This window comes from Zonotrichia leucophrys, unplaced genomic scaffold, assembly GCF_028769735.1.
Source record: "Zonotrichia leucophrys gambelii isolate GWCS_2022_RI unplaced genomic scaffold, RI_Zleu_2.0 Scaffold_1125_15546, whole genome shotgun sequence".
NCBI lineage: Eukaryota > Metazoa > Chordata > Aves > Passeriformes > Passerellidae > Zonotrichia > Zonotrichia leucophrys.
The window spans coordinates 1-15,546 of record NW_026993330.1 but is presented as its reverse complement, the minus strand read 5'-3'; the positions used below and the strand labels follow the sequence as shown (position 1 = coordinate 15,546).

At 41.1% G+C, this 15,546-nt stretch overlaps 1 protein-coding gene across 1 annotated transcript; it reads left to right on the top strand.

The window, feature by feature from the left end:
* Positions 1 to 1,044: 1,044 nt before the first annotated feature.
* LOC135442103 (maestro heat-like repeat-containing protein family member 1) lies at positions 1,045 to 15,343 on the top strand (the record flags this gene model as incomplete). The annotated part of the gene is made up of 4 exons (XM_064701650.1): positions 1,045 to 1,133; positions 2,992 to 3,132; positions 11,263 to 11,355; positions 15,265 to 15,343. Coding segments are annotated over 4 exons (402 nt in total), but the record flags the coding sequence as incomplete, so codon positions are not given.
* Between the last annotated feature and the right edge of the window lie 203 nt (positions 15,344 to 15,546).

The window sequence follows — 15,546 nt, the reverse complement described above, 5'->3', positions numbered from 1 at the left end:
GTTTGGGTTTTGGGGGGTTTTTGGGGATTTGGGATTTGGGGTTTTGGGGGGTTTTTTTGGATTTTTTTGGGGGGTTTGGGGGGTTTTGGGGTTTTGGGGGTTTGGGATCAGGGATGGGGACCCCTTCGCTCCCGAGTCGGCGCCCCCCTTCGATCCTCAGTGCAGTGGGTCGAGGGGATGGGAAGGTGGGTTTTGGGGTTTGGGTTTTGGGGGGTGTTTGGGGTTTATAGGTTTGGGGGTTTGGGGTTTGGGGTTTGGGGTTTGGGTAGGGCTGGGGCCCCCTTCCCCCCGAGCTGGGAGCGGCTTTGGTGTGCTGACCCCTGCAGGGGGGCCAGGGGGGAAGGGGAAGGTGAATTTGGGGGGGTTTTGGGGTTTTGGGATTTATAGGATTTGGGTTTTTGGGGTTTTGGGTTTTTGGGGGGTGTTTGGGGTTTTTTGGGGTTTGGGGTTTTGGGATCGGGAGGGGGACCCCTTCGCTGCCGAGCTGGGGGCCCCTTCGGTCCTGAGCCCAGGGGCCAGAGGGCAGGGGGGAAAGGTGGCATTTGGGGGTTTTTGGGGTTTTTGGGATTTGGGGTTTATAGGATTTGGGGTTATTTGGGATTTCTGGGGTTTGGGGTTTGGGGTTTGGGATCAGGGATGGAGCCGCCTTCACCCCGAGCTGGGAGCGGCGTTGGATGTGCTGAGCCTGCAGTGGGCCCAGAGCAGGGATGGGAAGGTGAAATTTGGGGTGTTTGGGGTTTTTGGGGTGTTTGGGGTTTGGCGTTTCTGGGATTTGGGGTTTGGAATTTATAGGATTTGGGGTTTGGGATCAGGGATGGAGCCGCCTTCACCCCGAGCTGGGAGCGGGGTGTTGGATGTGCTGAGCCTGCAGTGGGCACAGAGCAGGGATGGGAAGGTGAAATTTGGGGTGTTTGGGGTTTGGAATTTATAGGATTTGGGGTTTTTGGGGTTTTTGGGGTGTTTGGGGTTTGGAATTTATAGGATTTGGGGTGTTTGGGGTATTTGGGGTGTTTGGGGTGTTTGGGGTTTGGGGTTTGGGATCAGGGATCAGGGATGGGGACGCCTTCGCTGCCGAGCTCGGCGCCGCCTTCGACGTCCTCAGCCTGCAGTGGGCCCAGAGCAGGGATGGCAAGGTGACATTTGGGGTTTTGGGGTTTTGGGGTGTTTAGGGTTTGGGGTTTTTGGGGTTTGGGGTTTAGGATTTGGGGTTTGGGGTTTGGGGGTTTGGGGTTTGGGATTTGGGGTTTGGGGTTTGGGGTTTGGGGTTTGGGGTTTGGGATTTGGGATTTGGGGTTTGGGGTTTGGGATTTGGGGTTTGGGGTTTGGGGTTTGGGGTTTGGGATTTGGAATTAATAGGGTTTGGGGTTTGGGATTTGGGGGTTTGGGATTTGTGGGGTTTGGGATTTGTGGGGTTTGGGGTTTGTGGGGTTTGGGGTTTTTGGGGTTTGGGATTTGAAATTAATAGGATTTGGGGTTTGGGGGTTTGGGGTTTGGGATTTGTGATTTGTGGGGTTTGGGGTTTTTAGGGTTTGGGATTTGGAATTAATAGGATTTGGGGTTTGGGATTTGGGGGTTTGGGATTTCTGGGGTTTGGGGTTTTTGGGGTTTGGGATTTTGGAATTAATAGGATTTGGGGTTTGGGGTTTGGGATCAGGCGTTTGATGTACTGAGCCTGCAGTGGGCTCAGAGCAGGGATGGGAAGGTGGCATTTGGGGTGTTTGGGGTTTTTAGGGTGTTTGGAATTTATAGGATTTGGGGTTTTTGGGGTTTTTGGGCTGTTTGGGGTTTTTGGGGTTTGGGGTTTGGGGTCAGGGCTGGAGCCGCCTCCAACACCCTCAGCCTGCGGTGGGCTCAGAGCAGGGATGGCCAGGTGGGAATTGAGGTCAGGATTGGGGATTTTGGGGTGTTTGGAGTTTTTGAGGTTTTTGGGGTTTCGAGTTTGGGGTTTGGTTTTGGATTTATGGGGTTGCAACATTGGGATTGGGATATTGGGATATTGGGACATTGGGATTGGGATATTGGGATATTGGGATATTGGGATATTGGGATATTGGATATTGGGATATTGGGATATTGGGATATTGGGATATTGGGACATTGGGATATTGGGATATTGGATATTGGGGTATTGGATATTGGGATATTGGGATATTGGGATATTGGGATATCGGAATATTGGGATATTGGGACATTGGGACATTGGGACATTGGGACATTGGGACATTGGGATATTGGATATTGGATATTGGGATATTGGACATTGGGACATTGGGATATTGGGATATTGGGACATTGGGATATTGGGACATTGGGATATTGGGATATTGGGATATTGGGATATTGGGACATTGGGATATTGGGATATTGGGATATTGGGATATTGGGATATTGGGACATTGGGATATTGGGATATTGGGATATTGGGACATTGGGACATTGGGATATTGGGATATTGGGATATTGGGACATTGGGACATTGGGACATTGGGACATTGGGATATTGGGATATTGGGATATTGGGACATTGGGATATTGGGATATTGGGACATTGGGATATTGGATATTGGGTATTGGGACATTGGGACATTGGGACATTGGGACATTGGGATATTGGGATATTGGGACATTGGGATATTGGGATATTGGGATATTGGGATATTGGGACATTGGGATATTGGGACATTGGGACATTGGGACATTGGGATATTGGGACATTGGGACATTGGGACATTGGGACATTGGGATATTGGGACATTGGGACATTGGGATATTGGGACATTGGGATATTGGGACATTGGGACATTGGGACATTGGGATATTGGGACATTGGGACATTGGGATTTAAGGTTTGTAGGATGGGGATTTCTGTTTGGGATGGGGATTTCTGTTTGGGATCTGGATTTTTGTTTGGGATGGGGATTGGTGTTTGGGATGGGGATTTCTGTTTGGGATCAGAATTCCCAGAATTTCCCCTTTTTCCCCCTTTCCCAGGTGCGCGTGGCCGTGCTGGAGGCCCTGGGCCCCCTGAGCCCCCTGATCCCCCCGGAGAAGCTGCAGGAGCAGCTCCCAAAGCTGCTCCCCAACATCCTGGGGCTCTACAGGAAACACCCCGAGCCCTTCCCCATCTCCAAGGTGCCCAAATCCTCCCAAATATTGGATTTATCTGGAGTTTTTCCTGAATTTATCCTGGATTTCTCCAGAACTTTTTCTAAAATTTATTCTGAATTTCCCTAAACTTCCTCCCTTTTTTTACCTGAATTTTCCCCAAAATTTTCCTCATTTTTACCTCAATGTTTTCCATAAGTTTTCCTCCTTTTCCTCAACATTTTCCCCATTTTTACCTCAGTTTTCCCCAAATTTTCCTCTAAATTTTCCCCTAATTTTCCACATTTTCCCTGAATTTTCCCATTTTTTTTCCCAGATTTTCCCATTTTTTTTCCCAGATTTTCCTCAAATATTCCCCAGATTTTTTGCTCATTCCCCCCCAAATTTTTCTAAATTTTCCCCTATTTTCTTCATATTTTCCACAATTTTCCCTGAATTTTCCCCAAATTTTTCCCCATCTTTACATCAATTTGCCCCAAATTTTTCCTGAATTTCCCCCCATTTTTACTCAAATTTTCCCCCATATTTTCCTTCAATTTTCCCAAATTTTATCCCAAATTTCCCCAATTTTTCCCCATTTTTTTCCTGAATTTCCCCTGAATTTCCCCATTTTTTGCCCAAATATTCCCAAATTTTCCTGAATTTCCCTGAGCCCCTAGATCCTCCCCAACATCCTGGGGCTCTACAGGAAACACCCCGAGCCTTCCCATCTCCAAGGTGCCCAAATCCTCCCAAAACCTGGGAATTTTCATGGATTCTTTTCCTGAATTTATCCTGAATTTTCCTGAATTTTTTTCCTGAATTTTTCCCGAATTTTCCCCAAAATTTCCCCAAATTTTCCCCATTTTTACCTGTATTTTCTCCAAAATTTCCACCAATTTTTTCCCATTTTCCACCAAAATATTTTCCATTTTTCCACTTGTTTCCTCAGTTTTCCCAATTCTTTCCAAGTGTTTCCCCAAATTTTTCCCAGTATTTTCCTGCATTTTTGACCAAATTTTCCCTGAATTTCCCCTCATTTTTCTTCTAAATTTCCTTATTTTACCTGAATTTTCCCCATTTTTTTTCCCAAATTTTCCCCAATTTTGCCCAAATATTCCCAAATTTTCCCTGAATTTCTCCTGAGCTCCAAAGCTCCTCCCCAACACCCTGGGGCTCTCAGGAAACACCCCGAGCCCTTCCCATCTCCAAGGTGCCCAAATCCTCCCCAAAACCTGGGAATTTTCATGATTCTTTTTCCTGGATTTATCCTGAATTTTTCCTGAATTTTTCCCCAATTTTTCCCTGAATTTTCCCCAAATTTTCCCCAAATTTTCCCCATTTTTACCTGTATTTTCTCTAAAATTTCCACCATTTTTTTCCCATTTTCCCCAAATTTTCCTGAATTTCCCTGAGCTCCCAAAGCTCCTCCCAACACCTGGGGCTCTCAGGAAACACCCCGAGCCCTTCCCATCTCCAAGGTGCCCAAATCCTCCAAAACCTGGGAATTTTCATGGATTTCTTTTCCCTGAATTTATCCTGAATTTATCCTGAATTTATCCTGAATTTATCCTGAATTTTTCCTGAATTTTCCCCAAATTTCCCCAAATTTCCCCCATTTTTACCTGTATTTTCTCCAAAATTCCCACCAATTTTTTCCCATTTTCCACCAAAATATTTTCCCATTTTTCCACTTGTTTACCTCAGTTTTCCCAATTTTTTCTCCTGGCTTCCCCCAGTTCTTTCCCAAGTGTTTCCCCAAATTTTTCCCAGTATTTTCCTGCATTTTTGACCAAATTTTTTCTGAATTTCCCCCCATTTTTCTTCCAAATTTCCCTTATTTTACCTGAATTTTCCCCAGTTTTTTTTTCCCAAATTTTCTCCATTTTTGCCCAAATATTCCCAAATTTTCCCTGAATTTCCCCTGAGCTCCCCAAGCTCCTCCCCAACACCCTGGGGCTCTACAGGAAACACCCCGAGCCCTTCCCCATCTCCAAGGTGCCCAAATCCTCCCCAAATATTGGCAATTTTGTCGAATTTTTCCTGAATTTTCCTGAATTTTCCTGAATTTTTCCTGATTTTTTCCTGAATTTTCCTGAATTTTCCTGATTTTTTTCCTGATTTTTCCTAAATTTTCCCCGATTTTTCCCATTTTTTCCTGTATTTTCTCCAAAATTTCCACCATTTTTTTCCCATTTTCCCCAAATTTTCCCTGAATTTCCCCTGAGCCCCCTGATCCTGCCCAACATCCTGGGGCTCTACAGGAAACACCCCGAGCCCTTCCCCATCTCCAAGGTGCCCAAATCCTCCCAAAACCTGGGAATTTTCATGGATTCTTTTCCTGAATTTATCCTGAATTTATCCTGAATTTACTGAATTTATCCTGAATTTTTCCTGAATTTTCCGAATTTACCTGAATTTATCCTGAATTATCTGAATTTTCCTAATTTCCCAAATTTTCCCCAAATTTCCCATTTTTACCTGTATTTTCTCCAAAATTTCCACCAATTTTTTCCATTTTCCACCAAAATATTTTCCCATTTTTCCACTTGTTCACCTCAGTTTTCCCAATTTTTTCCCCTGGCTTCCCCGATTCTTTCCAAGTTTTTCCCCAAATTTTTCCCAGTATTTTCCTCATTTTTGGACCAAATTTTCCTGAATTTCCCCCATTTTTCTTCCAAATTTCCCATATTTTACCTGAATTTTCCTCATTTTTTTCCCAAATTTCCCCAATTTTGCCCAAATATTCCCAAATTTTCCCTGAATTTCCCCTGAGCCCCCTGATCCTGCCCAACATCCTGGGGCTCTACAGGAAACACCCCGAGCCCTTCCCCATCTCCAAGGTGCCCAAATCCTCCCAAAACCTGGGAATTTTCATGGATTCTTTTCCTGAATTTATCCTGAATTTTTCCTGAATTTTTCCATAATTTTCCCCAAATTTTCCCCAAATTTTCCCCAATTTTTCCCCATTTTTGCCTGTATTTTCTCCCAAATTTCCCCCATTATTTTTTCCCATTTTCCCCAAATTTTCCCTGAATTTCCCCTGAGCTCCCCAAGCTCCTCCCCAACATTCCTGGGGCTCCAGGAAACACCCCGAGCCCTTCCCATCTCCAAGGTGCCCAAATCCTCCCCAAACCTGGGAATTTTCATGGATTATTGTCCTGAATTTATCCTGAATTTATCCTGAATTTATCCTGAATTTATCCTGAATTTTTCCTGAATTTTCCCAAATTTTCCCCAAATTTTCCCCATTTTTACCTGTATTTTCTCCAAAATTCCCACCAATTTTTTCCCATTTTCCACCAAAATATTTTCCCATTTTTCCACTTGTTTACCTCAGTTTTCCCCAATTTTTTCCCCTGGTTTCCCTGATTCTTTCCAAGTGCTTCCCCAAATTTTTCAAAAATTGTCCCCAAATTTTTCCCAGTATTTTCCCGCATTTTTAACCAAATTTTCCTTGAATTTCCCCCCATTTTTCTTCCAAATTTCCCCCATTTTACCTGAATTTTCCCCAGTTTTTTTTTCCCAAATTTTCCCCAATTTTGCCCAAATATTCCCAAATATTCCCTGAATTTCCCCTGAGCCCCCTGATCCTCCCCAACATCCTGGGGCTCTACAGGAAACACCCCGAGCCCTTCCCCATCTCCAAGGTGCCCAAATCCTCCCCAAAACCTGGGAATTTTCATGGATTCTTTTCTGAATTTATCCTGAATTTATCCTGAATTTTCCCCAAATTTTCCCCATTTTTTCCTGAATTTTCCACAAATTTTCCCATTTTTACCGAATTTTCCCTGAATTTTCCCCAAATTTTCCCCAAATTTTTACCTGTATTTTCTCTAAAATTTCCACCATTTTTTTCCCATTTTCCCCAGATTTTCCCTGAATTTCTCCTGAGCTCCCCAAGCTGCTGCCCAACATCCTGGGGCTCTACAGGAAACACCCCGAGCCCTTCCCCATCTCCAAGGTGCCCAAATCCTCCCCAAAACCTGGGAATTTTCATGGATTCTTTTCCTGAATTTATCCTGAATTTATCCTGAATTTTCCCCAAATTTTCCCCCATTTTTACCCGAATTTTCCCCAAATTTTCCCCAAATTTTCCCATTTTTACCTGAATTTTCCCTGAATTTTTCCCCATTTTTTACCTTGAATTTCCCCAAATTTTCCCCAATTTTTACCTGTATTTTTCACCAAAATTTCCACCATTTTTTTCCCATTTTCCCCAAATATTCCCTGAATTTCCCCTGAGCCCCCTGATCCTGCCCAACACCTGGGGCTCTACAGGAAACACCCCGAGCCCTTCCCCATCTCCAAGGTGCCCAAATCCTCCCCAAAACCTGTGAATTTTCATGGATTTTCCTATTTACCTGAATTTATCCTGAATTTATCCTGAATTTATCCTGAATTTATCCTGAATTTATCCTGAATTTATTTCCTGAATTTTTCCTGAATTTTCCCCAAAATTTCCCCATTTTTACCTGTTTTTCCCAAAATTTCCCCAAATTTTCCCCATTTTTACCCAATTTTCCTGAATTTTCCCAAATTTTCCCCATTTTTACCTGTATTTTCTCCAAAATTTCCACCATTTTTTTCCCATTTTCCCCAAATTTTCCCTGAATTTCTCCTGAGCTCCCAAAGCTCCTCCCAACATCCTGGGGCTCTACAGGAAACACCCCGAGCCCTTCCCATCTCCAAGGTGCCCAAATCCTCCCCAAAACCTGGGAATTTTCATGGTTCTTTTCTGAATTTATCCTGATTTATCCTGAATTTATCCTGAATTTTTCCTGAATTTATCCTGATTTTTCCTGAATTTTCCCCAATTTTCCCCAAATTTCCCCCATTTTTACCTGTATTTTCTCCAAAATTCCACCAATTTTTTCCCATTTTCCACAAATATTTTCCCTTTTCCACTTTTCACCTCATTTTCAATTTTTTCCCCTGTTTCCCCCGATCTTTCCATTTTCCCCAAATTTCCGATTTCCTGCATTTTGGACAAATTCCCTGAATTTCCCCCCATTTTTCTCCAAATTTCCCTTATTACCTGAATTTTCCCAGTTTTTTTTTCCAAATTTTCCCCAATTTTGCCCAAATATTCCCAAATTTATCCTGAATTTCCCTACCCCTGATCCTCCCCAAATCCTGGGCTCTACAGAAACCCCCGGCCTTCCCATCTCCAAGGTGCCCAATCCTCCAAATATTGGAATTTTCATGATTTTTCCTGAATTTATCCTGAATTTATCCTGAATTTTCCCAAATTTCCCCCATTTTTTCCTGAATTTTCCCAAATTTTCCCCATTTTTACCCAATTTTCCCTGAATTTTTCCCAAATTTTCCCCAAATTTTTACCTGTATTTTCTCCAAAATTTCCACCAATTCTTTCCCATTTTCCCCAAATTTTTCCTGAATTTCCCTGAGCTCCCAAAGCTCCTCCCCAACATCCTGGGGCTCTACAGGAAACACCCCGAGCCCTTCCCCATCTCCAAGGTGCCCAAATCCTCCCCAAAACCTGGGAATTTTCATGGATTCTTTTCCTGAATTTATCCTGAATTTATCCTGAATTTATCCTGAATTTATCCTGAATTTATCCTGAATTTTTCCTGAATTTTCCCCAAATTTTCCCCAAATTTTCCCCATTTTTACCTATATTTTCTCCAAAATTTCCACCATTTTTTTCCCATTTTCCACCAAAATATTTTCCCATTTTTCCACTTGTTCACCTCAGTTTTCCCAATTTTTTCCCTGGTTTCCCCTGATTCTTTCCAAGTTTTTCCCCAAATTTTCCCAGTATTTTCCTGCATTTTGGACCAAATTTTCCCTGAATTTCCCCCATTTTTCTTCCAAATTTCCCTTATTTTACCTGAATTTTCCCCAGTTTTTTTTTCCCAAATTTTCCCCAATTTTGCCCAAATATCCCAAATATTCCCTGAATTTCCCCTGAGCCCCCTGATCCTCCCCAACACCCTGGGGCTCTACAGGAAACCCCCGAGCCCTTCCCCATCTCCAAGGTGCCCAAATCCTCCCCAAAACCTGGAATTTTCATGGATTCTTTTCCTGAATTTATCCTAATTTATCCTGAATTTTCCCCAAATTTTCCCCATTTTTTCCTGAATTTTCCACAAATTTTCCCCATTTTTACCGAATTTTCCCTGAATTTTCCCAAATTTTCCCCAAATTTTTACTGTATTTCTCTAAAATTTCCACCATTTTTTTCCCATTTTCCCCAGATTTTCCCTGAATTTCCCCTGAGCTCCCCAAGCTGCCCAACATCTGGGGCTCTACAGAAACACCCGAGCCCTTCCCTCTCCAAGTGCCCAATCCCCCAAAACCTGGAATTTCATGGATTCTTTCCTGAATTTATCCTGAATTTATCCTGAATTTTCCAAATTTTTCCCCATTTTACCCGAATTTTCCCCAAAATTTCCCCAAATTTTCCCCATTTTTCCTGAATTTCCCGAATTTTCCCCATTTTTACCTGAATTTCCCCCAAATTTTCCCCATTTTTTACCTGTATTTTTCACCAAAATTTCCACCATTTTTTTCCCATTTTCCCCAAATATTCCCTGAATTTCCCCTGAGCCCCCTGATCCTGCCCAACCCCTGGGCTCTACAGAAAACCCCGAGCCCTTCCCCATCTCCAAGGTGCCCAAATCTCCCCAAAACCTGTGAATTTTCATGGATTCTTTTCCTGAATTTATCCTGAATTTATCCTGAATTTATCCTGAATTTTTCCTGAATTTATCCTGAATTTTTCCTGAATTTTTCCTGAATTTTCCCCAAATTTCCCCCATTTTTACCTGAATTTTCCCCAAATTTTCCCCAAATTTTCCCCCATTTTTACCCGAATTTTCCCCAAATTTTCCCCAAATTTTCCCCATTTTTACCTGTATTTTCTCCAAAATTTCCACCATTTTTTTCCCATTTTCCCCAAATTTTCCCTGAATTTCCCCTGAGCTCCCAAAGCTCCTCCCCAACATCCTGGGGCTCTACAGGAAACACCCCGAGCCCTTCCCCATCTCCAAGGTCTGGGAAATCCTCCCCAAATATTGGCAATTTTGTCCTGCATTTTTTCCTAAACTTATCCTGAATTTATCCTGGATTTTTCCATAATTTTCCCCAAATTTTCCCCCATTTTTACCTGAATTTCCCCCGAATTTTCCCCGAATTTTCCCCCATTTTTCCCCGAATTTTCCCCATAATTTTCCCCAAATTTTCCCCCATTTTTCATTAATTTTTTCCCAATTTTTCCCCAAATTTTTCCCCAATTTTTTCCCATTTTTACCTGTATTTTCTCTAAAATTTCCACCATTTTTTTCCCATTTTCCCCAAATTTTCCCTGAATTTCCCCTGAGCCCCTGATCCTCCCAACATCCTGGGGCTCTACAGGAAACACCCCGAGCCCTTCCCCATCTCCAAGGTGCCCAAATCCTCCCCAAACCTGGGAATTTTCATGGATTCTTTTCCTGAATTTATCCTGAATTTATCCTGAATTTTTCCTGAATTTTTCCTGAATTTTTCCTGAATTTTCCCCAAATTTCCCCAAATTTCCCCCATTTTTACCTGTATTTTCTCCAAAATTTCCACCATTTTTTTCCCATTTTCCACCAAAATATTTTCCCATTTTTCCACTTGTTTACTTCAGTTTTCCCAATTTTTTCCCCTGGCTTCCCCGATTCTTTCCCAAGTGTTTTCCCCAAATTTTTCCCAGTATTTTCCTGCATTTTGGACCAAATTTTCCCTGAATTTCCCTCATTTTTCTTCTAAATTTCCTTTATTTTACCTGAATTTTCCCCAGTTTTTTTTCCCAAATTTTCCCCAATTTTGCCCAAATATTCCCAAATTTTCCCTGAATTTCCCCTGAGCCCCCTGATCCTGCCCAACATCCTGGGGCTTTACAGGAAACACCCCGAGCCCTTCCCCATCTCCAAGGTGCCCAAATCCTCCCCAAAACCTTGGAATTTTCATGGATTCTTATCCTGAATTTATCCTGAATTTTTCCTCATTTTTTCCTGAATTTTTTCTGAATTTTTCCTGATTTTTTCCTGAATTTTCCCCAAATTTTCCCCAAATTTTCCCCAATTTTTCCCCATTTTTTTCTGTATTTTCTCCAATTTTTCCCCAATTTTTTTCTGTATTTCCCCCAAATTTTCTCCAATTTTTCCCCAATTTCTGTGTGTTTTTCAGAGCCTGTGCCAGATCCTGGACTCGTCGGTGGCTCTGGGCGGCCGCGCTCTGGAGCCGCAGCTGGAGCCGCTCCTGGGGACGCTGCTCAACCAGGTCAGCAATTCCCACTTTTTCCCTGGAAAAGTTTCCCAAAATTTTCAGGATTTTCCCCAGATTTTTTCCCAAATTTTTGTCAATATTTTTTCTGCGATTTTTCAATGATTTTTCTGCATTTTTCTGAGAATTTTCTAGGATTTTTCTGGGATTTTCTCCAAAATTTCCTGTATTTTTCTTGGATTCTTTTCTGGGATTTTCCCAAGAATTTTCAGGATTTTTTCCTGGGATTTTCTCAAAATTTTCTTGGGATTTCTAAAAAAAAAAAATTCAGATTTTCCTGGGATTTTTCCAGAATTCTTAGGAAATTTCCAGATTTTCCTTGGAAAAGTTTCCCAAAATTTTCAGGATTTTCCCCAGATTTTTTCCCAAATTTTCAGGATTTTCCCCAGATTTTCCCCAAATTTTTGTCAATATTTTTTCAGCGATTTTACAATTATTTTTCTGGGATTTTCAGAGGATTTTTCCTGCATTTTTCTGAGAATTTTCTAGGATTTTTCTGGGATTTTCTCAGAAATTTCCTGGATTTTTCTTGGATTTTTTTCTGGGATTTTCCCGGGAATTTTCAGGACTTTTTCCTGGGTTTTTGTGGGAATTTTCCTGGCTTTTTCCAGAATTTTCCCAGGAATTTTCAGGATTTTTTCCTGGCTTTTTCCAGGATTTTTCTCTGAATTTTCAGGATTTTTTCCTGAGATTTTTCCTGGGATTTTCTCAAAATTTTCTTGGGATTTTTTTTTTTAAAATTCAGATTTTCCTGGGATTTTCCCCGGCGTTTTAGGTGTTCCTGGGGGCGCTGCTCAACCAGGTCAGCGATTCTGGAATTTTCCATCCCTTGGGAAATTCCCACATTTTCCCTGGAAAAGTTTCCCAATTTTTCAGGATTTTCCCCAGATTTTTCCCGATTTTTTTTTCAATATTTTTTCTGCGATTTTTCAATGATTTTTCTGCATTTTTCTGAGAATTTTCTAGGATTTTTCTGGGATTTTCTCCGAAATTTCCTGGATTTTTCTTGGATTTTTTTCTGGGATTTTCCCAAGAATTTTCAGGATTTTTTCATGGGATTTTCTCAGAATTTCCTTGGGATTTCTAAAAAATGAAAAAATTCAGATTTTCCTGGGATTTTCCCAGAATTTTTTCCATGATTTTCTCCATTTTTCCCAGGAGTTTTGGCCGCTCCTGGGGGTGCTGCTCAACCAGGTCAGAAATTCTGGAATTTTCCATCCCTTGGGAATTCTGGAATTTTCCATCCCTTGGGACATTCCCACATTTTCCCTGGAAAAATTCCCAAAATTTTCAGGATTTTTCCCAAATTTTTTTGGATTTTTCCAGGATTTTACCTGGATTTCTTCCAGGTGTCCCAGGATCTTTCCTGGATTTTTTGGGGATTTTTTTCTGGGAAGTGTTCTGGATTTTTCCCTGCATTTTTCTGGAATTTTTCTGAGATTTTTCTTGCATTTTCCCATTATTTTTTTCCAGGATTGTTTCTGGATTTTTTTTCGAGATTTTTCCCAACATGTTCAGAATTTTTCCATTATTTTTATGGGATTGTTTTCAGATTTATCTTGTATTTATTAAGGATTTTCGTAATTTCTTCTGAGATTATCTCTTGATTTTTCCAGGATTTTCCCAGATTTTCCCTGAATTTTTCTGGGATTTTTCCAGGATTTTTACCTGGATTTTTCCTAAATTTTGGGGCATTTTAAAAAATATTTTTCCTGGATTTTTTCTGAATTTTTGGGGTATTCTTTCCTGGATTTTCCCCGGCTCTTTCAAGGATTTTTCGGGAAACTTTCTGGGACTTTTTCAGGATTTTCCCTGGATTTTTCACTGCTCCTGGGGGCGCTGCTCAACCAGGTCAGAAATTCTGGAATTTTCCATCCCTTGGGAATTCTGGAATTTTCCATCCTTTGGCAATTCTGAACCCCCCAAACCATTCCCAGATTTTTCCTTGATTTTTCCTTGATTTTTTCTGGTTTCCTTCTGGGATTTTTCTGGATTTTTGGGGGATTTATCCCAGATTTTTGTGGGATTTTCCTTGGATTTTTTCTGGGATTTTTTTCTGGGATTTTCCCAGCAATTTTCAGGATTTTTTCCTGGATTTTCCAGGATTTTTCTGGGATTTTTCCTGAATTTTTTCCCAAATTTTTCTCAGATTTTCCCTGGATTTTTTCTTGGATTTTTCCTAATTTTCCCTGAATTTTCCCAGAAATTTTCATGGGAATTTTCCTGTATTTTTTTTCTGGAGTTTCCTGGTTTTTCCCAGGAATTTTCAGGACTTTTTCCTGGATTTTTTTCAGATTTTTCTTGGACATTTCCAGAATTTTTTCAGGATTTTCCCAGGATTTTCAGCCATATCTGGGGTTGCTGATTAACCAGGTCACCAATTCCCACCTGGAATTTTCCCAGATTTATTATGGATTTTTTCTGGGAATTTTCTGGATTTTTGCCTAAATTTTGGGGGGGATTTTTCCAGATTTCCCCAAGAATTTTCCAGAAATTTCCTGGGCTTTTTCCTGGAAAAGTTTCCCAAAAATTTCAGGATTTTTTCTGGATTTTCCCAATTTTTGGGGGGAATTTTTCTGGGATTTTCCCAGGAATTTTGAGGATTTTTCTCGGATTTTTTCAGGAATTTTTCTGGGGATTTTCCTGGGGATTTTCCCGGAATTTTTCCTGATTTATTTTTCCCAAATTTTCCCTGATTTCCCCTCAGACTTTTCCCAGGATTTTTTTCAGGATTTTTCCTGGATTTTCCCAATTTTTGGGGGGATTTTTTCTGGGATTTTTCCAGGAATTTTGAGGATTTTTTCTCGGATTTTTTCAGGAATTTTTCTGGGGATTTTCCTGGGATTTTCCCAGATATTTTCTGTATTTTTCCCCAACTTTTCCCAGGATTTTTTCAGGATTTTTCCGGGATTTTTTCTGGGATTTTCCCAGGAATTTTGAGGATTTTTCTCGGATTTTTTCAGGAATTTTTCTGGGGATTTTCCCTGAATTTTTCCTGATTTTTTTCCCCAACTTTTCCCAGGATTTCCCCCAGACTTTTCCCAGGATTTTTTTCAGGATTTTTCCTGGATTTTCCCAATTTTTGGGGGGATTTTTTCCGGGATTTTCCCAGGAATTTTGAGGATTTTTTCTCGGATTTTTTCAGGAATTTTTCTGGGGATTTTCCCTGAATTTTTCCTGATTTTTTTTCCCCAACTTTTCCCAGGATTTCTGCCAGACTTTTCCCAGGATTTTTTTCAGGATTTTTCCTGGATTTTCCCAATTTTTGGGGGGATTTTTTCCGGGATTTTTCCAGGAATTTTGAGGATTTTTCTCGGATTTTTTCAGAATTTTCTGGGGATTTTCCTTGAATTTTTCCTGATTTTTTTCCCCAAGTTTTCCCAGGATTTTTTCAGGATTTTTCCTGGATTTTCTCAATTTTTGGGGGGATTTTTTCGGGGATTTTCCCAGGAATTTTGAGGATTTTTTCTTGGATTTTTCAGGATTTTTTCTGGGGATTTTCCTGGAATTTTTCCTGATTTTTTTCCCCAACTTTTCCCAGGATTTCCCCCAGACTTTTCCCAGGATTTTTTTCAGGATTTTTCCTGGATTTTCCCAATTTTTGGGGGGATTTTTTCCGGGATTTTCCCAGGAATTTTGAGGATTTTTTCTCGGATTTTTTCAGGAATTTTCCTGGGGATTTTCCCGGAATTTTTCCTGACTTATTTTTCCCAAATTTTCCCAGGATTTTCCCCAGACTTTTCCCAGGATTTTTTCAGGATTTTTCCTGGATTTTCCCAATTTTTGGGGGGATTTTTTCCGGGATTTTCCCAGGAATTTTGAGGATTTTTTCAGGAATTTTTCTGGGGATTTTCCCTGAATTTTTCCTGATTTATTTTTCCCAAATTTTCCCTGATTTCCCCTCAGATCTGCGCTCCTGCTGATCCCAGCATCCCCACCAGCAGCAAGAACCACACGGAGCTGCTGCGCTGCTTCTCTGTCCTGGGTGAGAAATTCCCAAAATTCCCAACATTCCCAAAAATTCCCCAAATTCCCAAAATTCCCCAGACTTTTCCCGACTACGTAGAGCCGGCAAAACCCCCAAAAATCCCAATTTTTCCACCTTTTTTCCCTTTTTCCCCCCAATATTTTCCATTTTTTTCCATATTTTTTTGCAAAATTTTCCTCTTTTTCTCCTTTTTTTCCTCC